The sequence below is a fragment of the Musa acuminata genome, chromosome BXJ3-8, assembly GCF_036884655.1.
Source record: "Musa acuminata AAA Group cultivar baxijiao chromosome BXJ3-8, Cavendish_Baxijiao_AAA, whole genome shotgun sequence".
Classification (NCBI taxonomy): domain Eukaryota; kingdom Viridiplantae; phylum Streptophyta; class Magnoliopsida; order Zingiberales; family Musaceae; genus Musa; species Musa acuminata.
In genome coordinates this window covers 45588599-45613611 of record NC_088356.1, presented here as the reverse complement: position 1 = coordinate 45613611, position 25013 = coordinate 45588599, and the positions used below count along the sequence as shown (strand labels likewise).

Here is a 25013-nt window from a genome sequence, read left to right as displayed (position 1 = left end):
AAAATGTTGATAATGATCATGGTGAGGATATATTTGCGAATTTTGAATGAATTCATTTTGTTGGATCAAATCTGATAAGCTAGGAGTTACCATCTGACGAATCAATAATGCCATTAAGCTAGATTGTGAGATAAAATAAGTTAGATTACATAATAGAAATACATATATTACCACCTCAATATTTACAGGGAAAACAAAAGATAAAAGAGGAGAGGAGGTTTTCAGTGGTCGCCTCACCAAACTTGCGGAGCTAAAGCCAAGACAAAAGGGACGAGGAGGGGACGGCGGGGCGCTCTTCCTGGAGGACGTGGGTCCTACAGAGTGGACACGTGGTATGTCTATAGTCGAGCCACGTCTCCAGGCAGGCGGCGTGGAAAAGGTGCCCACAAGGGAGCCGGTTCACCACCGACTCGGCGTCGAAGCGGGCGAGGCAGACCCGGCAGTCCGCGGAAGCGGGGCGACGGAGCCCGAGCGCGGACCCGAACCGCATCGGACTGGACTGGCTGCGGAACCGGTCGGCGAGGCTGGGCTCCGGCGGCCCCGGTGAGGCGAGTGCCGGCTGTGGCCGCGGCGTGGCGCGGAGGCGGAGGAGGTGGAGGGCGGAGCGGAGGAGCTCCTTCAAGATGGAGACGGTGATGGCGGTGTTGACGAGAACGAGAGTGAGCACGCTCTCGGATGGGGTCGGCAGGCTGGAGAGCCCCATGTCCGTCGGATTGCGGGATCCCACGGTCGGATTTCCGTCCCCAAGGCGAGCAGTTTGTTTCGATCTGCGACTGGAGAACATAGCGTCAGATTCGAGTTGAGTTTGGATTTCTTGCCGAAAGATGGAATTTTTAGTAAAACAAAATGCACACTAATTCAAAATCCCACATATATTCCTACGAAATCAGTGAAGAAAGGACGGAGAATGTGAGGTGACCTACCATGGTAAGATTAATGACAACAAGAACGATCTATGACGCCAATGATCACTGTTTACACACCAAAATCCCTATAGAACACGAAGAACACCAACGCAATCAAACTCACTCTTACCTAAGTGTTTGATACGGTTCAGTCGAACTTTTCTGTAGAAACGAACTTCCAGAACAAAACAAAACCACCGATCTTTGAGCTCCGAGCAATTAGATGGCACGAACTGTATTCATTAGGGTCCATAAGAAGCCAAAAAATTGGGGAAAAAGTTGCAGTCCAACTCCATAATCAGACCGATGACAACAAGAACGATGGATTTCTATCGAACAAGAAGAACACCAACCGCAATCAAACTCGCTGAGACCAAAGTGTTTAGTACAGTTCAGTCAAGAAAAGACCGAACTTCTCGATAGAAACAGACTTCCAGAACAAACAAACAAAAAAAAAACCCCATCTTTGAGCTCCAAGCAATTTGATTGCACGAACTATAATCATTGGGGTCCATAAGACGCCCAAAAAAAATTGGGGGAAAAGTTGCAGTCGAACTCCATAACCAGAACCAGGAATCCAAAATGACTAGACATCAATCGAAGTCCAAAAATGACAACAAGAAAAGGGCTTTTACATGGACAAAAATCACTCTCTCGTCCCAGTTCCTTCAGATCAGCTTTAAAGATGTGACGAAAAAGAAAATTTCGCGGTTTCTGTAACATGCACCAGAATAGATATAGCAGAGGACAAGGAGAGACTGCAATTTACCACCTCAAAGAACTGATCAAAAAACAAACCAAACAGGACGCTGTCAAAAGGTCGAACCTTTCGACAGAATCAAACTTTCAGAACAAAAAAAAAAAAATCGCGTCTTCGAGCTAAAATCCATCAGATCGGAGGAACTGCAACGATTAACATGACAAACGAGAATAGATCCGAAAAGCTAACTTTACCACACCTGCGATTCTCCGCCCTTCCTTCTTCGAAGAGGCTCCTCTTCGAGCTCCAGAGGGGACAAAGCGGAGCGAGGGAGAGAGCACAAGCCCGGTGGCTGCATTTATAGATTTAATCCTTCGTCGGAGGCAACGGGGAATCCGCTTACCGCTTTGCCTTTCGCTACTCCCGCAGCCGCCTCGCCCTTCTGGAACTTCGCCAACTTTACCGGTTAAGGTCACCACCGGTAACTCTTGCACCTCTCTTTTTTTGGGCCAAAAATATGATTCCAGGACTTGATAATTACATGACTCCTCCTATTATTGCCATTGGGAGTAATCATCAATAAGTATCTTCATGAAAATATATTTCTTGTTAATTATTAATCATCTCGAGTTTATATTGTGGTGGAACAATCACCATAATTTACTTACTGTCTCCAATGAGAAAAATAAGGCACCCAAGCCAGATTTGGTGCATAAAAAAGAGGAAGGTAGAGATATGCCATGTCATCTTTGCATGTGTTTTGTTTCTTCTGAGCTCATCATGCTTCTCCTTTCTCCAACTGTAGCCACTTCTCTGCTCCCCATCGCCATGACTCCCACCAAATGCTGTCTTCTACGTGGCCACCGCTTGCCCTCCTCGCGCGACGCATGGTGGAGAAGAAGATGATAAGGTTCGCCACCTGCCACCAATGACGGGGAGAGCAGACGGACGCGAGAGTGGTGGGAGGCCGCGGGATTCGGAGCCTCTGACCGACTTGCGAGAGAGGGACATGCACGCAATGGCCTCGAAGGAGTCGTCCTGCCGCGGCGGTCACGCCATGTTTCCATGAAGAAGCCGTGCTTATTGGGGGTGGGTTTGGGTGAGGCTGCGAGCTTTTTTGTCGTGGGAGCAATGGCGGTCTTGAACACGTGTATTGGTTGACCTCCTTTTGGTGTTACGAGAGACAGATCGCACATGCTAAACGTGTCCTTTGTGATCGATCATCTTTCGTGTGAGTTGCAGAGAATTCTGGATCGAACTGTGGGATTTTATTATTATTATTATTTTTGTCTTCTTCGTGTTCTTTGAGATCATCTTTTAGTGAGTTGATCAGCTTGATTCACTCCGATTTCGATCCATGTTAAAAATTGTAATTTCATTCAAAATTTTATCTATTTGTTTACCGATAACAGAAAATATTTTCTATTCAGAATATATTCATGTTAAGATCAGTGTCATTTTAGTCATTTCTAATCGACCTTTGGATCAAAATTTAATAGTAATATATCGTTGATAAAGATTAAGATTGATTTATAAGAATCTGATGAGTATATTATTATTAATTTTAACTTAAAATTTTATTTTTTTATTGATAATATTTAAATAAAGACTCCACGATTTATTCTTTTCTTCTGGTACGATAGAGATAATAATTGCATATGTAAAACATGGGCGGCGACCATGACAAGTTATTTCTAAGACGATTTTGGATCAAATACTATCTTTTACTTGGTTTTTCTGTTTTTATTCTTCATCATGTCTTTTTCTCTCTACTATACAATTGACACTTTGTCTTCGCATTAGTCCTATATAATTGACACTTTGTTTGGTTATTTTTTTTTATCATTCATATTTTCTTGATCTTGACTTTCAATAAAAAATAAAGAACCTTATATGGAGTAATATTTTAATTCTCATTCCTAATATACAAAAGTCTATGACTATGAGATGCACTATTTCTTGAATTTTTCTTAGTCCACAGTTAGATAAATGATCATAATAATATTTGTTTTTTTCCTCTTTATCTTTCTACTTATATTTTTCTTATTTATATAAAAATATCAGACATTAAATAATTGGGATATATGATTATATAATCATATTTTCTTGGTCTTGACTTTCAATAAAAAAATAGAGAACCTTATATGGAGTAATATTTTAATTCTCATTCCTAATATACAAAGTCTATGACTATGAGATGCACTATTTCTTGAATATTTCTTAGTCCACAGTTAGATAAATGATCATAATAATATTTGTTTTTTTCCCCTCTTTATCTTTCTACTTATTTTTTTATTTATATAAAAATATCAATGCAAGAATTTTTTTTAATCTCACTATGACAAGAATTTCTTGCTGGGATAAATTGAAGACAAGCTAATATACAAAAATCTAATAAAACTTACATTTCCTCTTACATTTATATAAATTCTTAATAAAGATATAGTCTACCATCAAACTAAAAGATATAATCTATCATGATAGACGAATAAATAATATTTTTCTTTTGCGACTCGTATACAAGCAAATGATAAATGATGGTTTATCGATGTTGCTATTTATTAGTAAATGATCAATATTTTGATCCATAAAGAGAGCAGCAAAGAGGATGATGCTTTAGCACTAACTTGCTATTTATTATTACACTACTATTTAATCACTAACTTAATTACATCCATAAGCATGATGCTTAAGCACCATATTCGCTATATATGCTCCAATGGAGTGGGTGGGATGCTCATTGGATACTTTTGATTCTTTAATGAACATAAAATCCATACATGCATATATATATAATCTCATGATATGAAGAAAATACTCTTTGATGTCTCTCAGCTCTTGCAAATTGCACTATCTCGCTTATTGTATTGTCATGTTCGATGAATCCATGACCAATAAGAAGGGCATAATTAGGTACATATTACCTACCTACAAGAAGTTGGGTGCATGATGGATGGTTGGAAAATTTGGATCCATCCATATATCATAAATGTGGTGAAGCCAAAAAACACAATAGTATGTAGTCCAAAGTTGCAACAGAAACAAGCCAAGAAAGTGCATAGTGATATCACACCACCAAGTCAAATGACCTAACATTCATTACCTAATAGCAACCATTTTGAGGGCATTCAGATTATTTTAATTCAGATAATTCAGGACACAGACATCCAAAGCATTGTGTTCTTTGGAAAACAGGTCAAAAAAGCTAAAACAGTGACATCACACCACCACTTACCAAATGCAGCCATTTTGAGTGCATTCATATCATTCCAATTCAATTAATTCAGCTCATAAGTTAATCCAAAAGTGTTGTGGTTTTTTTGGAGTCCACTTGTCAGGCACATAGCTCAAGAAAATGTCATATGAAAAAACTAATCTTCTTATACTTTTTAGTTGACCTTCACAGTAAATTATTTGATTTTGATCACCTTATTATGATATAGGATTCAAAAAGTCAACATCAACATTGGGTTAAATTTCAGGTGCACCATACTAAACATTGATTTTGAAATATTTTTAATATGAAAAATTATAAACTCCAATTTAGTCTCACATCTACAACTGACCTCAGCTTAAATCAATGCCATGAGCTACTAATAAGTGCAACCTATTAGGTCTTTTCAAAAGACATGCACCACATTACATGGATAAAACAGGCATCAGATATATTTTGATTTGGTCAAAATCATAGAAATATCAAAATAAATTAAAATCTTGCTATCTAGAAATAACCACACTCCTAAAACTTGCATAAACTCAAATGCAACCATGCAGCAATTTAGCACTGGAACTCAAAAGAAGTCCACTGACTTCAGTGGAATCTAACACACTTTTCATTGGTGATCATGTTGAGCATAATGTGGAGCTGCTGATAACTTGTACCTGTCTTTTGCTCTAGAGAACTGAACAGAAGCATTGGAAGATGACTCCATGAGATTGTAGGGGCATCACATTTTCAAGTCCTGTAATGGACTTGGAAACAAAGGACAAGATAACCACATTTCGACATTTTATATTAGTGCTCACATTACACTGAAGTGATTAGTTTTCCCAAACAAAATCCATCACACTATGCTACCACCAACATCTAGGCTACTCCATCTTCCTATGCTTTTGTTTTGCCTTTTCCTGCCATCACTGGTCTTGCTTCCAGAAGCAGATCCACCACGGGCTTCAGTCAATGCACCAGTTTCTATTGCCTCCAGATACAAAGACTTCACCAAACTTTTAAACCGTCGTCGGAAACTTGGAATTCTAGACATGTTTGTTACAATCCCTTGCAACCTGCACACATAATACATCTTGAAGAAAAAAGTGCCTTCATAGGCTAATATCAGTTTAGCAGACTACTGAAATTAAGAAGTCAATATATCAAGTAAATAGTTTGTCTTTGGGCAATTCATAAATGATCATGCATAATTGGCTATCACATGAGTCTTGGTCACTACGTAATTTAGACGATAAGTGTGGTGTCTCAGTAGTGCCTAGCTTCTTATGCAACATTTTATCCAGTCTTAAGCTTGTGCACATATATTCTAACAATCTCGTTCACTAGCATAACATATGGAACTCAAAAGTAAATGAAGATGAACCTCACAATACATAGTGAGACTTGAACATAGGACTCTCATAATAACATCACAAAGTTTATATTCCAAGGCTTATTCAGTTATATGCACAACAATATACATTTTGTACCAAACAAAAATCTTCTCAAATTATCCACTTGTGATCCAAATTTCCATCCAGAAATTGCAATCAAACTTTAAAAAAACCTCAAATGTTTATTAACAAATAATTAGACTACGAGTCATAATCGTTTAGAAAATCTTCCCTTCAAATAGGTTTTCTTTCATTACTTGCATCACTTGCCAACGTTAAAACATCTTCTTTGGAAATTATCTCATTTTCTCATCTGAATGATTTTTGTCCTCTCTTTTTTTCTCTTCCTACTTGTAGATGCATTTTATAGGAGCTACAACCAACAGTTGGTTTACCAGTTCCAGAGGGCAAGAATTGCTATAAGATCTGTAGGAGACAATGGACAACTGATATCAGGATCACTACGTTTTGAGTGATTAGGATGCAAGAAATGTCAAGACTTTCAAGTAGATTAAACAAAATTTATCTTCTTCCCTCTCTCTAATCTTTTGTAATCCGGTAGGCAATGAACTATTAAAAACTTAATGTTAAGAGGAAAATCTATAGACTTACAACAGACTCTGCCTCAGGAGTTCAAACAATCTCTAGTTGTCGTCAGAAATAAAAGTAGATGGCACACCTGAGTGTGCATCTGATGCATTGTCTCGAACTTTTCGAGATTGAAATTATCCAGAGTGATAGTGGACATACCTTCTAAATATTGCTTGCAATTGAGCCTTTCGTATGTTGTCATCTGATGGAAATCCTTCTCCATCCCAGTCCTCGGGCTTCTCAGTTTTGCTGGTCAGTATCAGCTTCCTTAAGCAGGCTTCTTCATTCTCATCCAGCTGTAGTCTTCTTATCTGGTCCTTCATGATCAGAAGCGGTCCAAGAATCCAATCCAATACTTTATCATTTGGCCAGTTAAAATTACTAACTTCCACTTCATCAGCTGAAGAATTCAAAGTTCAAACAGATATCAGTCAGATGGTCTGTACCCTGCACTCACAGCTAGTGGAGAATCTTTAATATGCAAGCCGAATGCCATACATATAAGTAATCCATACGAGTCAGACTTTGCAGACCGTAGCAGACATTGCAGAATACACCATGAAGGCAATTTTATGCTTAATTTCTTGCATTTTCCTTTGACAATACATTCTTCGATGTCTGCAACTGTGATGAGACCCTCACCAAGTAGTATCCTTCCATTTATCTCACAAGATCTGAAGAGCCAGTCCCATATCTATAAGAAAGAAATATCTTAGATGAGAGCAGATGACACATATATACTTTTACTGTTATAAGTATATGCATATATCTGATGAAAGAGAATTTCTGACTTGAATGGGCTTCAGCTGTTGTATTGCCCTTTTCATCGTCCTTGATCGTTCCGAAGCCAACTTTGTTCTATTCAAGCCAGATAGAACTTTCCCATTTTTGGTCTTGTTCTGTTCAACCTCATTTTTCTGCTCACGATGCTCTTGATCAACTTGAGATTTCCGGTACCTGGGCCTGGCTGTCAGTGAGCATTAACTTTCAGAATCTTTGAAGTCTTCAAATAACGATCAGAGCATTAGTTATCTCATCAAACATTTGTACTAGCCCCACGAGTTGGTTAATTATATAGATCTCATGCTCCAAGGAACATATATTACAAAAAATGCCTTCAATTAGCAATCAGAGCATTAGTTATCTCATCAAACATTTGTACTAGCCCCACGAGTTGGTTAATTACATAGATCTTGTGCTCTAAGGAACATATGTTACAAAAAAGGAAATATTTATGAGTAAAAAGTCGATCTGATACCTTGGCAACCAAGATCCTTCTCTCAGATAAAGTAGGTCATTAGTGTACTCATCAAAAATTGAGATCACAGCTACAATATATGCAAGACCCATGCGAAGAGAGTCCTCCTACAAATGGAAACAAGTCAAGGATTCTGGAAGCCGAAAGTGAACAGAAATCATTTGTCACAAATCTTAATTTGTTAATAACTTAACAACACATACCTGATGAACGACCACACCACCATAAAGTCCTAGAAGGAAGCTGCACAGGAATGCAGAGAGTAGTGCCCCGATAACAGCCAATGGCCACAACAGGATAGCTAAGCCAGCAAAGGGTACACAAACGGTCTCTAAAAAGGGTCCTTCCCTTCCGATTAAGTCATGAAATAGGCGGTGCCAACCCTTCAGTAGCAAGTAGGGGCTCTTGCTTAGTGCCACAATACTTATCATGGGCACATCCAATAGGACACCAAGCAGACAAACCAGCAAACAACTTGGTAGCTTTGTCAACCTAGCAGTAAAAGATAAAATAAAATAAAATATGGGTCTATGAAAATTCATAAGAATTGCATTTCTCAGCATAAGAATTTACTGCAACTCCATAAGATTCTTCTACATATTTTTTTTTAGTTTTAAAATGCAATGAGAATTTGGGGGGAAAAAACACATATATAGATTTAAAATACATACATATATATATATATATATATATAAAATCTACAACTTGGATGATTTTTGTAGCTCACAGCTTAAAGAAACATCATCTGAGTTCAGAAACTTGACTAAATTTGAGTGAATTTTACTGTTTGAAGTATCAAAATTTATAATTTGGTTTGTATAGGATCCAAATTAAGTTTAAAAATTGTAATACATTCTGGCAATGTAAAACAAAAATTTTGACATTTTGAAGTAGCAGTTGCAGGGTTAGTAACTCATACTTGACATCCATTGGTGTTTCACCAACTGCGACTTTCTCACAAAGGTCATCCATATATGAGAAGTATGAGTGGAAGCAAAAGTCCGTGAAGTCCACGACCAGTGTGCAAGCTCCCTTGATCGTGTCCACGCATCCACCCTGTCAAGGCATCATGAACTGTTTAGACATATTGCTGCTGACACAGCATATTTCCAATGACGAGACATAATGTCTACATGTTTATTTTCAAGTGGCAGGACAGTGTTGTTTCTCCAGACAGCAGATGCCATGTTTATCCATTCTTCAATTGTCTCTTCTCAAATTTATCGAATGTGATAGAAGAAATGGAATTACAAAAATATGCTATTTCATACCACATATGTTCTGTTTTACTGTGGATTGACAACAAGACGTGTGGTGCTTCCTGCAATACTTACAGAAAAGCAGTGATAAAGCTTGTCAACGAAGCCCTCTCCAACAGCCTCAAAGGTTGCAATTAAAGGAGCAAAGAAGCCATAACCTATCGCCACCACAAGACTGCCCAGAATACCTAAAATTGGCCACAGAATCAATGGCAGAGGCAGCATGACCAACAAGAATGTTTTGAGAACCAGCCCAAGCCTCTTAGTCCTGCAATTGTAGACAATGGACAAAGAACAATTTACAGTAATTAACAACCCCCATAAAAAATGTCATTGTTGTGTATATCCTGCAATTTTTTTGGGGGAAGGAAAATTCCTTCTGGCATATTTATCTCTGTTTGAAGAAAACATTACCAAGCATATTAGTTGATCACTGATACAAGAATCATAAACCTAGTCTTTGTTCTACTAGCCTAATTGGTTTATGATGCTAATTCCCAAAATATAAAGAGATAAGATGATGTACTTCATCACGCAGTAATAAGTCCAGATGAAATGTGCTGGCCACATGCCGATGACCACAGAAGAATTCCCGACAAGAACTACAACAGTCACGACAGGGCCGACCGCAGCTGCTGCAAGAACGTTTCAATCATTCAATGACGAATAATTTCAGCAGAATTGACATTCTCATTGAGTGTAGTCCTCTCACTCTCTCTCTCTCTCTCTGCAATTCTGATGCAACGTTTTACCATCTACAGATGGTTATGCATTGTGCCATCACATGTAATCAGAAGAAACATAATCTATAGGATGATGTTGTGCTTTTCTCTTAATTTATATACCTTGCATTTCCATATAATATTATTTTACCTAAATGATGGTTGTCTCTTCCAATCATCTCCATCAACCGCCTAAACTAATCATACCAAACTACATATCAACCTATGCTTTGTTGCCAATATGCTTCAACTATTGATGTTTCATGCGATGATGAACACATCTACATCCCAAGTAACCACGGGACGTTGTTATGTGCGCACCTTTGACGACGCCAAGAGCCAGGAGTAAGAAGAAGAAAGGGAGGAAGGAGATGAAGCTCCAGAGGGTAGCCATGACGCCCGTGGGAACCTCCATCTCGGCCTTACTGATGCGGCGGCCGCTTTCTCCAGGTCACGGAAGGAAGCCGAGACGGTGAAAGATGACGCCGATGAGGGTAGAGGGCGAAGAGAGAGAGAGAGAGAGATCGAGAGCGTTGGGAAGGCAACGTGGCTCGTCGCGGAGACGTGTCCAAAAGCGGGAGCGGATTCCCTTTGAAGTTGCTTTAGGGGTTGGGGGTCGATTTGGGCGGCACACGTCGCGTGTCCGTCGTGTGGCACCTCCGCTTCTACTTTGCTCTTGCGTTAATTATGTGCTGCTGTTCTCGTGAGGGTGTATGGTGGGTGGGATTGTGGGATTGCTGTCTCGTTATAATTAACAGCCACCATATATACAACATAATTTCAATTAGGTTTCACAATTCAAAATCTTTTTAGATTTGTTGTATCCTACTCTTTTTGATTATTTGACAAAGGATAGCCCCTTCATTCATTATGTATCATAATTCTTGAAACACCTTCATTAGAATGAATCACTCAAATTCCTAGTGTATAAGATTTACATTATCAATTATATTATTTTTTAATAAATATAATTTTTTTTTATACCTCCATCAAAATTTCAAATAGGCATCTTTACTGGTTTAGGTGTTTTTTCGAATATTCTATAATATTTTGAATACCTTCACAAAATACTATATATATATATATATATATATATATATATATTACAGGTCTTTAAAGTCACAATGACGTTCGGGGGTTGATGAGGGTAATAATGACGATAAGACTCGGGTTGACATCAGTTGTCCCAGATGACGCCTCGGTTGACCTGACACCACCTGGTCAAACGGATCGAAACGTCGACCGAGGCACATTAAATATCCTGCTCATGCTTGGTCCTTCATGCCACGCCAATACCAGTGTCAGACGCTACCAGGAGTACGAGCATGCCCCCTACAAGCGGGCACATCAGGAAACAGTAAGCTTCCCTATAAATACCCTCACATTCTAAACGGGAAAGGGAGGAGGAGAAAGAAAAAGAAAGACGCCCCTAACAACTATCATCTAACTTGATCGTCGGAAGGGTCGAGGTGCTCGGCCCGACCTTTGTGCAGGTGCGAAACTGAAGGTCCCCATCGCCGGACGCGAAGACGAGGAGTTCCTGCCCGGAGGCTACGACGACCCTATCCCGACCACCGCATCCGAGCACCTCGACGAGCTCGAAGGCCGTCTCGAGAAGATCCCCCATCATCCGGGCCCGAACCGAGCCGCGTCGGCTCCGAGGCCACGACTCAAAGTTGTTTCCCACAACAGGGGTATACTTGGATAATAAAAGAAATACCATTCCCTAAACAATCCCAACTAAAAACATGAGAAAGATCAACTATCAAATAAGAACTACTTAGCAAGTAAAATTGGTGCAACAGTAAAGCCCAATTGCCACGAACACAGCCGGTTCTGGATTCCCAACATTCATTAATCATACTATTTCAACCTGGTTAACTTCCACGAACGAACAAGAACTCACACCACAGGCACATTTTGTCGAGCACCTGGTGGTTGCTCCGACCAAAACATGGCGGCTGCACCAGTCTCTCATGCACAAGTCATTATAGCACACCGTCTCAATTGGCTGGAAGATCAAATGGAGCAGTCTCTGTTTCCATATACAAGGGCTGACCTGAATCCTCCACGGCAGAGAAGAGGTGTGGATCTCAAATCTAGACCCAATTACAGTATATTGGGGGTAGATTTGGGTCGAAAATAAGTGAAAGATACAGCCCATGTATAGACGCAAGAACCAACATGATTAACAATTAAGTTCCAAGGGTATCTGTTTCACTGCTCAATATCTTAACCAGAATAATATTCTACAAGTATGTTTGACCAAATCATTTGCTTCCCTCAGCCATGCACCAGTATGCCACCGATCATAAAACCTAGAGGAAAAGTCTAACTCATGTTTAATTAATAATTGAAAAGATAGATTGTGTAAAGGAACATCCAAACAAAAGATGAGGTGAACTGTCATCATTCGAACCACATAGATAACAGGTCGCAACCTTCCTAATACATAGATTAGCCAGATACTGAGAAGTAGGCAATTTACCATGCAAAAGTTTCCAACAGAAGAAGATTGTATGGGGAAAACAAGAATTTTCCAAAGATTAGACCACACAATAGGATGAATATGATCAGTAGCATACTGCGAAGCTAAAAAGCCATATGCAGCAGCCTTGGTTCATGATTGCCCCTTGGATTCAGGTGTCCGAACCCACTTGTCATCAGAGGAAAAACTCGACAAATCCAATTTTAAAACCAGATTAGAAAGCAGCGGACCAAAAAATATGTTCAACTTGTCAACATTCCAGATTTGATCCGAAATCATGCTTGAAACTGTAGAAATTTCATGCAAACATTCCATATTAAGAAAAGTTGGCTTGAAAGAAATCGGCATCTAAAAAAAAATCCAACTATGATCCAAGGCATTAACAAAACGACCATCACCAATAACACAGGAAAATGCAGAACGCAAATCCCACATAGCCCGAGTAAATAGATGCTAGAACCAACTTGCATTAGAGCAATGTCCAATCTGCCAATGAGATATTTATCATAAATCACTTTACACCATATACTGTCAGCTTTGTTTAAGTAATTGTAAACTCTCTTAGCCCGTAAAGCAACAGAAGTGAGATTTATATTTTGGATACCAAGATCGCCCTGATCTTTGGGAGCAGTAACAGTTTCCAAGAAAGCAAATGCAGATTCCTTAAAGAAGAGGCTTTATGCCAAAGGACGTTTGTAGACTTCTATTAATGGTTTTCAAAATATGCGTAGGCATCCACCGAAAGCATGTGAAAGAAGCCAACACGACAGATTTTATAAGAGTAATGCAGAAACTTTGCATGCCAAGAACTAAGCTTTTTTTAATAGCATGAACACGATCATCAAAAGGTGAAATTGGTAGCCGATGAGGAAAAATCATGATGCCAAGATATTTAAAATAAAATTTATCTTTTGTAATATTCAAAAAAATTACAAATTGAAGTTTTAGTATTTTGATCAATGTCACATGGAAAGAAAATTTCAGATTTAGTACGGTTCAAACACTGGCCTGTAAAAATTTCATAATCCCAAAAATTTTCAATAATAGTTCTGCAAGACTTTTTGTTTGCTCTAAAACACAGAATTATGTCATCGGCATACATCATGTGAGTAAGCTTATACTTGTGCTTGAAGTCAAAAGGGATAAGCTTTTGTCATCTAGAGTAGCCTTGTCCAATTAATGGGACAACAATTGTGCCACTAAGATATAAAGATAAGGTGATAAGGTGAAGGTGGATCGCCTTGTCTAATACCTTGAGCATATTTGAAAAAATGGGAAGGAGATCCATTAATCAAACACGCATGCTCAGGAGTAGACACAAGCATAAATTCAGGAAACAAAAACCTCAGGAAAGTTAAAAGCCCTCAACACATTGTCAATGACATTCCATGACAATCTATCATAAACCTTTTCTAAGTCAACTTTAATGATGACTAAAGGATTTTTTCCCCTTGGTCTTATATATGGAATGAGCAACCTCTAGGATCATCATAATATTATCCTATAATATTATCCTGGATGCTTGGCAAGAACTAAAGAGAAACAAAAGAGTATTGGGACACGTCATTTATAAGTGAGGATAAAGTGTAGGGAAGAACAAAAGAGCTAATTGTGCACTACAACTCCATCTTTTGGCGACACTTGTTTATTAGTTTTAGCTAAATTTATACAATATAGTTGGTTTTACATCAAGTCGAGTGTTGGAAGACAAATACAGCTCAACTTATGTCTTCATTTGAGAAAAAAAAAACAGAAACAAAAACAAAAGGAAGAAAAGAGATACTTGACTGGGAATATAATGATTCTGGTCCTATTCATTTGCTGAGGCACTCAAGAACAAAATAGTGCAGACTCAATTAAATATGATTGAGAGACTGAACATATCTGGAAAAAAATGCACCATCTAGTTGTCCATTCTGAAGTAATATGTCAAGTAATTGCACTCAACAAGCAGGCACAACTGTGACAGGGCACAGGTGCATTACCCCTGCTGATTTGTCACTTCCTGATTGGATGAGAATGTGGATCCTATATAGTCCAGTTAATTTGTTTATAAGAACATGACAGGATAAAGCAATAAAAGAAACATGGCTATAAGAACAGACGAACCTGGAGCCATCAAGTAAGCACCAGGCAAGACAAAATAGTCACCTTCAAGTTCCAAGTTCCAAATCCCAGTTGACTATTCTTTCCTTCTGAAGCATTTTCTAAGCTGCAAAATGGAACAGGTCCAACCATGAGCTCCAAGTGTAATGGAAGGTAACAACAACATACTTGAGTTGTTCAATGCGCAGAAATCATGGTTCTCCTACACCAAGTAGGAATCAATCATGAGGTTGGATCACCAAATCTGCATAAATAACAAGTTTGATCTGTCTGGGTGGAAATTATTTGCCAAAAGTCATCAAACTTGAATAAACAAAGTTAGCAAGATATTCATATCTAATAATGCATGAATCTTCCCTTTCAAAAGAAAAGATACCACGAGTATCCAAACTCTAGCCTTGCTCAAAGCTGCATCCTGGCTGGCGGCATAGCCAAGCTTAAGAAACCCAAAAATGAATGGTCAAATTGAATGGTTCAAAGTTTTCTTATTCAAACTAGTATGATATCAGGGATGACATCAGGTGTATAGAACCTGAACTGGCAAGATTAAGAATTGATTAAGATAAAGGAATGAATATGATGATTTGGTCAAGTGTGCTTCTTTAAAATTTCATTTCTATCAAAGTATCCTGCATGTTAGTGTAATTATTAGATAAATGCTGTAAAAGTTAACCTCATATATACCCACTAACAAACAACACAGCCTTTGAGACTCAAAAAATACTACTCTGGATGTGCTCTCAACTGCCCCTAAAAACAATTCCTCAGAACTACACCTAATAGAAAGAGATACAGGTGCAGAATGATGAATCTGTGTATGGGAAGGAATCAAAATTAATTCACTGGTTCCAAATCTGAATGAAATATCAAGATGCCAAATCTTAATTGAGTCCAAGAAACTTCACAGCAAGAACAAAGCCGGTCAACAAAGAATAATTGAGCCAAAATATAACAAAGCAACCACCATATTTATCCATATCATATACACATTATGGTACATAATGATGCAGAACTTTGCAATTTGACCTGGCCACAGACTATGATCAGACTTGTATAAGCATAAAGAAGCCACCATACTTCTCTATATTCTATATATTATAACAGTACACGATTATTCAGAACCTACTTAATCTTTGCAATCTGACAGTTCAACATTCCCCTCAAAAGACATCTTCAAAGAGAGAAGAAGAGAGAAAAAGCGAGGAAAATGGCTACTGCTACTCTACAATTTGCTCTCCAGAAGTTGGACTCCTTGCTCATACAAGAACAACAGTTGCTCGGAGGGGTCAACACCGGCATCAAAGATATCAGGGATGAGCTTGAGAGTCTAAAAATGTTTCTAAGGGAAACTGATGTGAGTGAAGACAAAGATGGAATAAAAGGATGGATGCAACAACTAAGAGAAATAGCATATGACATTGAGGATCTTCTTGAGGAGTACATGATTCACTTTGGCCAACCTCATAAGTATCGACTTTTGGGCTTCCTGAGTAAAGGTATTCACCACCTCAAGCATTTGCGTACTCGACACAGGATAGGTGTTGCAATACAAGACATTAAAGCCCAGGTACATAACATCTCAGAGAGAAGAAATATGTACAATTTCAACTTAAATTCTATTGCATCTAGGGAGAGATTGCATGATCGTCATGTGGCTGCTCTTTTTATTGAGGAAGCTGAACTGGTGGGTATTGACAAACCTAAAGAGGACATCATCAGATGGTTAGTGAAAGGAGAATCCAATCTGAAGGTGATCTCAGTTGTTGGTATGGGTGGCTTGGGGAAGACCACTCTTGTTAGGAAAATCTATGACGATGAAAAAGTTAAAGGATGGTTCAATAGCCATGCTTGGATTACAGTCACACAATCATTCGAAGTTAGCGAGCTTCTTAAAAGCATCATAAGCCAGTTCTACGAGGAAAGACATGAGGTACTTCCTGGTAGAATTGAAACGATGGGGGACATTCAGTTAATTGATATACTACGGCAATTCCTACAGGACAAGAGGTATCTAGTTGTGTTAGACGATCTTTGGCATATAAACGCATGGGATGATTTAAAGTATGCACTCCCAAATAATGATTGTGGTAGTAGAATTCTGATCACCACACGAATTGGGGATGTGGGTATCTCATGCCTAGAAACACCTGGTCATGTCTACAAACTTCAACCACTGCCTCCAACAAAAGCTTGGTCTTTATTCTGCAAGAAGGCCTTCCGATCCATTCCTGGCAGAGTTTGCCCACCAGAGTTGCAGGAAATTTCTGAAGACATTGTACGAGTCTGTGAAGGATTACCTCTAGCAATTGTGACAATAGCTGGTCTCTTGTCCAAAAAGGAAGGTGTTTTGGAATGGAGAACAATGCGTGATAATCTTCATGCTGAGTTGGCCAACAATCCTAAACTTGAAACTATCAAGAGAATACTGTTATTGAGTTACAATGATTTACCTTACTTCCTCAAGTCATGTTTCTTGTACTTCAGCATTTTTCCTAAAGAGTGCTCAGTCAAGCGCATCACTCTAATTCGACTATGGATTGCTGAAGGATTCATAGAAAGTGAGAAAGGTGAGACTATGGAGAGGGTTGCAGTGGAATATCTTAATGACCTTATTGACAGAAGCATGATTCAAGTGGCGGAGCATTATGACTATGGAAGAGTCCGAAGTTGCCGGGTTCACGATCTTATCCATGATCTTATTGTTCTAAAGTCAAAGGAGGAGAATTTTAGCACAGCTCTGATCAGACAGAACAGAGAGATTCAGGGAAGAATTCTGGGAAGAATTCGACGTTTATCCACACATGACACTGGTGAGCATCTATTACAAACTATAGACTTGTCCCACCTACGTGCTTTTTTTGTGTTTGGAGAAAATGGCTTTTCTATCTCTTCTATGGGCAACCTTTTTAACAGACTGAAATTATTGAAAATCTTGGATTTGGAGGGTGCACCAATTGATAGCTTTCCTGTGGAATTTGGAAAACTACCCCATTTGAGGTACTTGAGCTTCAGAAATACAAGGATTAACAAACTCTCAAAGTCTCTTGGAAGGCTTAATAACCTTGAAACCTTAGATCTGAAAGGTACTTATGTCACTGAATTACCAAAAACTATCATAAATCTCCAGAGACTACGCCACATTCTTGCTTACCACTATTATACTGGTAATCACCCACCTTTCTACCATGCAGACGGTGTGAAGTTGCCCCAAGGAATAGGTAGATTAAGAGAACTACAGAAGCTCACATACTTAGAGACAGATCAAGACAGTGGCATAGTTCGAGAGCTAGGAAACCTAACCCAACTAAAGAGGTTGGGCATAGTGAAACTAAGAAGAGAAGATGGACCAGGCCTTTGTACATCCATTGAGAAGATGGAACTGCTTCGATCGTTTTCAGTGACATCTATTGGCATGGATGAGTTTCTCAATCTGCAATCTTTGAAATCCCCCCCACCACTTCTTCAACGTCTATATTTGCGAGGACCCTTGGAGACTTTACCAAATTGGATTTCCTCACTACAGTACCTTGTTAGGATGCGGCTTAGGTGGTCCAGATTGAAAGAGAACTCGCTTGGAATTCTTGAAGCTCTTCCAAATCTAATTGAACTCACACTAATCCATGCATACGATGGTCTCAAGTTACTTTGTCAGAAAGGAGGGTTTCAAAAGCTTAAGATATTGGATTTAGAACGGCTGAACAACCTGAACTATGTTATTGTGGATGGTGCAATGCCAAACCTGCAAAAGATGTACATCAGATCATGTATGCAGTTAAAAATGGTTCCTACAGGGATTGAGCAACTAATAAATCTCAAGGAACTTCATTTATTTGATATGCCTGAGGTGTTTGTGCAAAGGTTACGGAGGCTTGGAGGGATGGATCATCAGAAAGTTAGTCACATTCCAATTATAAGATCTTATGATAATGAAAACCGCATGTACGAAGAAATTTAGAACTTGACAGCCAGCACGATAGGAGGAACTCAAGTGATCATTCGGTGAGTGCCCATGTCTTCTCTTCCACTAAGCTCAGCTTTTAAAAATAATTATTTATGTTATTTTAGTTTTCCTTTTTTCTTGAAACATATTATAAGTTCTCTATAGCCACCTAATTAATGTTGTCTTGCCAAATGTGGTCTATAAATTTATCTGGCCATTTATAAAATATTTGTAAGGTCCTTTGGTAAATTTCAGTATCTTTTGTGAATATGTAGTCTAAATCAACTCAGATCAACTTTATTTAGAAATACATAATAACCAAGAATGAGCAAAAATAATTTTGTACAAAATTTTCAAAATAACAAGAAAAATAGACATGAAGAACATAAATAATTTAAACAATAACCAAGAAATTTTGTGGATCAACTATTAACCTGAAAAATCCTTATGAATATCAAGTGCTTTTAGCAAAGATATCTTGTAAAAACATTTCAAAATCACAAGAAAAATAGACATGAAGAAAATAAGTAATTTATTTAACCAATAATAACCAAGAAATTCTGTGGATCAATTATTAACCTGAAAAATCCTAATGACTGTCAGGTGATCTTAGCAATAGTAATAAATATTTTCCCTCATGAATGAATAGGGAGAGAGAGTTTTTTAACACAAATTCAACCTAATATCACTATTGGTCCCTGTGCAGTCTTGAGAGTAAATTTATTTCATGTACAAAATATTTAGTCAATTTTGTCCTTGTATCATTACTTCCGCCATTGCAAGTCCTTTCAGCTACAATTTGTCCCTACATGGTTGGCATCATCCTTCCAACAAATTTAAGATAGTATGATGCTTCATTTTCCTAGTCATTTAATATCTAGCCTAGGGATTTGTGAAGAATGATGATGTGACCTTTTTTGACAGTCACATTAGTGATCAAACATATGCTAGCTTACCAAAAATGTCATCGCTTTGTTTAGATGATGTAACCTCTTTCACCAGTGTCATGGGTTACTGAACATGTTATCAATTTATGCCATGTTACCGATGACTCAAGTTGCCAGGCTAGATTAGTGACAATTAATACAAATAGAGGTCATATTATTTTGAAGGCTTTCAGTTTGAACCCATAGAATCCATCAGCCACATAGGCAAAACTAATGGCCCAACCACCCAGGACTAGAAGTGTAAAAAATTAACAATTTGGATACTAAATTGACTATCAAGTTATCGTTCAAGGACAATAAAATGCTATTTTACTCCAAGAACTATTAGGTGTAAATCAACCGAGGAAGATATATTTAAAGAAGATTAAAAGTGTGTCGATTGGATGAGGTAAGTTGAAAATCTCTGAAGAATTTTTAGAAACTATAAAAAGGACCTCATTGTCCTTTATTTGACTAATGGTGTTGCCTTAGTATGGCTCAATGACAAAAAAGGATCAATATAGTTGATCCCAAGTTGCCCAAGCTAAAAGGCTTATTTTCTCTTATAGTTGATTATATGTGAGTCACTTTGAAAACTCATGCTCCTACCAATATGGTTAATTTCCTTTCTTTATAAATAACTCTAGCATCCATAAGATGTGAATTGGTCCAATTCATTTCCAGTTACAATTATGACATATCAAAATTAATTGAATGTGTAGGTTAACCTATTTAGTAATTTGCTCTGTTATAATTTCATCTCTTTTACGTATTATAAGACATTTGATGGTGTTTGACAAACTAATAAAGTAAAGGCTCTTTAAAAACCAAATTTGACATCAATATACATCATTTAAGATGATGGTAATTATCATAACCTAATTTTGAGAACCTAAATGAATATTTAATTTATTGAAAAGGAAACATCAAAAAACTAATATATGCACTTTTACAAAATCACATACTCATTTTCTCAACAAACATGAAAAAAGCATTGAAGAATAATAAGAATTAAGATATGTACAATTGGAAATGCAGATATTCCATGTTATTCTCTCTGTGATGGAATACAAACCGTAGAATATGTGGAGCATGGTGGATTGATCTCCAACTTTTGATGTAAAAAACCAAAATATAGTGCTTTCACTAAGAGGATTTCTAATTTACCAGCACTAGTAGAGATGCAAGAATCCTGAAGTTGGTGTAGGTATATATGACTTTGGACACGTGCAGTTAGAGAAAGTGGCAACATTTACAAATGTAAGACTGGGAAGTGCCTTAGACATTTGTAGTATGAGTGTGATACAAGGCAGCTCGCTTAGCCTTACTTGATATGTCACATGTGGGAAGTATGGTATGGACTTTTTGCATCATGATATGCACTGAATCCCTTAATTTGCTTAGTATCTTAGCTTAGAATGTTTTGGCCTTCCTAAATTATCGGTTCAATTATATCAAAAATGATAATAATAAAAGCTCAAATTTTTGGTAACATTGTTATATTGTTCTGTCTTGAATGGATCGACTTTCTTTGATAACAAAAATATGCATCAAGACCAAAAAGCTTTTGGATTACTTTTTTGTAAGATCTTGTAGTGCTAGTTTAGTCCGAATTCTTCATGGATATAGCACAAGATAGATGGAATCAAAATTCCAAATATTAGGATTTATATTTGCTACACATTTAAGCTTCCAAATCATGCTTCTATGGCTCGAATCAAATATTTAAGACTCATGCAAAGTCTCGTTAAGAAACCAGTTTGATATGGTAGAAAAAGGCATGGTTATCATAGCACATATCCTTCTACCAAAAATCCATGATATAATAAACCTTGTCATAATCTTGGATGCACATTTATGCTTCCTAGTTATTCTTGTCTTAGTTCAACAAATATATCAAATGAGTTCTATCTTTTAACTGTACTATTATTCCAGGATTGCACAAAAAGGTATTTAAGGAATTTTCTGTACAGATCTGACAATCTTCTGCCTTTAGCTGTGCATCACAACAAAGATATTTCTTGAAAATCATGTCTGAGAACCATTGAGGTTATTGTTCGTCTTTTATTTGGATGCTATTCTCTCAGATACAATACTTGGTTTTCTATTGCACCGTAATACCTTCAAGATATTCTCGTTATCCAAAACATTGCTGTGGCACGTATTAATTCTGTAACAAATTTGGCATGACTACTTCCATCAATGACATACTTGCTCGAAGGTAATACTTGCAAGCACAAATTATATTCAACAATGGAGTTATCTATGCTGGAGATTGTAAAAGTAAATCTAGCATATAAATGTTTGGATTTGTATTGATACTCTCTGAATATCTTGAATTTTAGTCATGTGGCTGACTATTTCATCCAAAACAGATGTGACATAGGCATAACAAATCCCAAAAAAGACCTGCCGTCTGGTTCAGTTTTATATGAGATTCAGAATAAGGTTTCATAGATTCTGCAGGTTTTGCCTAATTAGATTTACTTTTCATTGGTTTTGATTGATTTCATTCAGCTTCAGTCCGACAGACTCAGACTGATAAACCCACTCAACTCAAAAGGTTAGTTCACCAAAAGTTTTATATGTATTAAACACATTCCACCAGTTTTTTCCACTAATGTGACTCCAATTTGCAGATTCCTTCCTAAATAACCTCAAAACAGCCATGTTGATAGATTTAGCTCATAACCTACAAAGATTTAAGGTTAAGTCTAGCCTGTGAATGATACATTTACTCTGACAAAATGCTGAACATAAGTGATGTAGTGCAGGTATACAAGATTTAGGTGGACTTGACTCAATATATGAGTTGTTCTAGACTGATAACTAATATAACAATCTCTAATTCAACATATCAGTCAGCACACAACACAACCATTCAAGTAACCCACCTTGTCACTAGCATGTTTAGTGAGTCTTGTCTATTCAGTAAAAAGGACTGGAGAGTAACAATGAAGAAAGCCTCCAAAATGCATAATTGATATTAATAGCATTTCATCAAGTGAGTTTTAGCCCAGCGGTTGGTGCACCTCTTCACTAGAAGAGGCTCTAACAACAAACAAAAGCGTGATGTACAACATGGCTACATGAGATTTGATGGAATCTCGAACATTATGGATGATAAAGTTTTATCTTAATATGAATTGCATACTCACACACAGGGATCCTCTTTACGTTAACCCATGAATTTGTCCCAAATTTTCCCAGTAACTTTACAGGTGAGGAATAAATGTTTGGTATGCTCAAAGACATCTTGTCAGAATACGAAGCTAGAATTATCTACACTCTTATTTTCGTATGGTAAGTAATATTTCCTCTCTTCACTAATTATATCTTAATTAGTAATATTTGAGCACATTCAGAAGTTTTTGGTTTATCAAAGGTGCTCTAAATTTAAATTAAAAAATGATTCCCATTAAAGTGTTGAAAATATAATTGCAAATACAAGAAAGTTTGCTTAATATGATATATGTCCTTGCATTAACCATGAACCAGAACTCAATAACAAATTCCTGCATACCTCAGCCTACTTTGGAGAAGAAATCCACTCATCGACACTGCCTGAACAAAGCCATTAAGAACAGTGCTGCGAAGTCCAGCCCATGACTCAGCTATAATTTCGATTGTTCTGCTACACAGACTAAAAAGAATCACAACTAGTTCCGAAATTCTCAGCTTCACAGCATTCTTTCATCCCGCTGTTTCAAGTCACAACTCCAATTCCTTTACTGGATTCCCACTTACTTCAGCCACATTTTGTCGAGCATCTGACCTTCACGTCCAGGCCGAAGACCAAATCTGACTGCCGCATCATAACCTAAGCGGCCTAGGAAGCAATAACCCGTTTCGTAACCATATCATCTCACGCAGGACTTGTCATGGAGCATCGCCTCGATTGGCTGGGAAATCAAAAGAAGAGGTGTCTGTTTCCTTTAGCCATGATCTGAACACATTCTTCCGCACAATCGGAGGATGATGAGATCTCATGGGCCTGTCAATTAGGCAAATTTAGAACAATATTGGGCTTAAATCCTCATTTCTAACCTCAACACGTTCGGCCCAATGAAAATATTAAGACGGTTGAGAAGTGTCAATTTATATACACAAATATGTGTTTCTATAGATGTATGAAGGTACTTAAAAAAAATATTTGTATTTATAAATAATAGATAGAGGATAAATTGAGATGGTAACATTTAAGATGATTTGGATAATTTCTTAAAAAAATATGAGATAATTAATATTAGTAGTATGAGAAACAGTAGGGTTAAATGAGAGGGAGTCTAAGAAAAATTGTACTAAATGCTCTATATATATATATATATATATATTCAATTTAACTATTAATATGGCTTTGTACAGAACTTAATGATGACAAAAATATTTATGTAGTCAGTACTTGAATATAGCTGACAGTATTGTTTCCATGAAAAATACATATTATGGAACATAACATACATTAACAAAATTATGAAAATGTATTTTTCAAAAATCATGGAAAGGTCATTTTTTCTACATCCATATTGTATTCATTGTTTATTTCCTTTTTTTTTCCTTTTGGAATATAAAGTTTGGCCTGTTTTGATCATTTTTGTCTGAATTTTGTGTTTAGATCTCATCACAAATTAGTTCAAATCTTTTGTGATGTGACTTTGGAGCTTGCATTTTAATCTTTAACCACACACACACACACACACACATATATATATCTTCTCTTTTTAGATAACCTCTCAATAGGATTCCAACTCAAGTTAATCAATTTCTTACGTTAATGGTTGAAAAATATTAAACAATATTTTTTTATTTTTTGTCAAAAATGTAGAAAATTAAACTGTGGGGGAGATAGCAAAGGACCAAAACCAGACTTATTAATGGGTTGGAACAACAAAATTAGTATCGTATGTGATTGATTTGATGGTCGCCAAACTTTTATTTGAAGTTTGTCTGACTCCAACTCGGACTCGTATGGTGTTGGATTTGAAATGTCAGTTTGTGTTGACTTGACCAGCTCCAAGTCAACAAGTCAATGTAGAGCGATTTATCTCTCTCTCTCTCTCTCTCTCTCTCCTTTGTTAGTGTTTATTTAAGATTTTGAGATTAATGATTGCCTAATAAAAAAAATCTTCATGAGTTCAAATGACCCTCTTTATTTCGCTCTTTCTTTAATTGGTTTTGATTATTCATATTGTTAAAATGATCTAGTCAACGATTCGGATCCAATCAGGATGGATCAACCTCAAAGCTAGTCACAAAATATTGAAGAGATGAGAGATTGGATGGATGTTTCGGTAAAAATTACATTGTGATGTATCAGATAAAAAAGAATACTTAAGAGAATAAAAAATTTTAAAAATAGAAAGAGCATGATCCTTCAATTCTTCTATGTGCATTATTTGCTTTAAAGAGAGGACATCATTCATATCTCACATCCTCAAAGCAACTTTTCTCTCTTCTTTCTCAGGACAGTCTTCCAATGCTTAGCCACATTTCCTTACTTGGATTTCCTATATTCT

The 25013-nt window shown here is 37.3% G+C and overlaps 3 protein-coding genes and 1 long non-coding RNA gene across 8 annotated transcripts; 1 reads left to right on the top strand and 3 right to left on the bottom strand.

Annotated features, from left to right (window-relative positions):
* Positions 1-250: 250 nt before the first annotated feature.
* Positions 251-784, bottom strand: LOC135644237 (probable E3 ubiquitin-protein ligase XERICO). Its single transcript, XM_065161710.1, has one exon. The coding sequence runs from the start codon at positions 782-784 to the stop codon at positions 251-253; it is 534 nt and encodes a 177-aa protein (XP_065017782.1).
* Positions 785-5520: 4736 nt separating this feature from the next.
* On the bottom strand, positions 5521-10838 carry LOC135644026 (uncharacterized membrane protein At3g27390-like). 3 transcript variants are annotated; one of them, XM_065161390.1, is made up of 10 exons: positions 10359-10826; positions 9842-9947; positions 9391-9583; positions 8976-9112; positions 8260-8548; positions 8057-8163; positions 7590-7761; positions 7297-7492; positions 6958-7198; positions 5521-5889 (listed from the first exon to the last, which is right to left on the bottom strand). In XM_065161390.1, the coding sequence occupies exons 1-10, from the start codon at positions 10450-10452 to the stop codon at positions 5670-5672; spliced, it is 1755 nt and encodes a 584-aa protein (XP_065017462.1). In that variant the 5' UTR covers positions 10453-10826; the 3' UTR covers positions 5521-5669. The 3 variants fall into 3 exon arrangements, with proteins under 3 accessions (XP_065017462.1, XP_065017461.1, XP_065017463.1); XM_065161389.1 differs by having other exon boundaries at positions 9842-9950; positions 10359-10825; XM_065161391.1 differs by lacking the exon at positions 5521-5889 and having other exon boundaries at positions 7063-7198; positions 7314-7492; positions 9842-9950; positions 10359-10838.
* A 962-nt stretch (positions 10839-11800) lies between these two features.
* Positions 11801-23563, bottom strand: LOC103996245 (uncharacterized). Of its 3 annotated transcripts, none has more exons than XR_010498649.1 (3): positions 23021-23560; positions 14635-14737; positions 11801-12355 (listed from the first exon to the last, which is right to left on the bottom strand). It is a non-coding gene; the product is annotated as an uncharacterized LOC103996245 (long non-coding RNA). The 3 variants fall into 3 exon arrangements; XR_001979264.2 differs by lacking the exon at positions 11801-12355 and adding an exon at positions 12824-14553 and having other exon boundaries at positions 14635-14833; positions 23021-23563; XR_010498648.1 differs by lacking the exon at positions 11801-12355 and adding an exon at positions 12824-14553 and having other exon boundaries at positions 23021-23559.
* LOC135645027 (disease resistance protein RPM1-like) lies at positions 15765-22039 on the top strand. The gene is made up of 2 exons (XM_065163056.1): positions 15765-18630; positions 21433-22039. The coding sequence occupies exon 1, from the start codon at positions 15839-15841 to the stop codon at positions 18584-18586; it is 2748 nt and encodes a 915-aa protein (XP_065019128.1). The 5' UTR covers positions 15765-15838; the 3' UTR covers positions 18587-18630; positions 21433-22039.
* Positions 23564-25013: the final 1450 nt, after the last annotated feature.

Excerpts from the sequence above, each read along its gene's own strand:
- LOC135644237 (XM_065161710.1), bottom strand. The coding sequence starts at position 784 with ATGTTCTCCAGTCGCAGATCGAAACAAACTGCTCGCCTTGGGGACGGA.
- LOC135644026 (XM_065161389.1), bottom strand. The coding sequence starts at position 10,452 with ATGGAGGTTCCCACGGGCGTCATGGCTACCCTCTGGAGCTTCATCTCC. Across the intron at positions 9,951-10,358 it reads GGCTCTTGGCGTCGTCAAAG|CAGCTGCGGTCGGCCCTGTC; the intron begins GTGCGCACATAA and ends ACGTTCTTGCAG. Across the intron at positions 7,762-8,056 it reads GAAGGATCTTGGTTGCCAAG|GCCCAGGTACCGGAAATCTC; the intron begins GTATCAGATCGA and ends ACTGACAGCCAG.
- LOC135645027 (XM_065163056.1), top strand. The coding sequence starts at position 15,839 with ATGGCTACTGCTACTCTACAATTTGCTCTCCAGAAGTTGGACTCCTTG.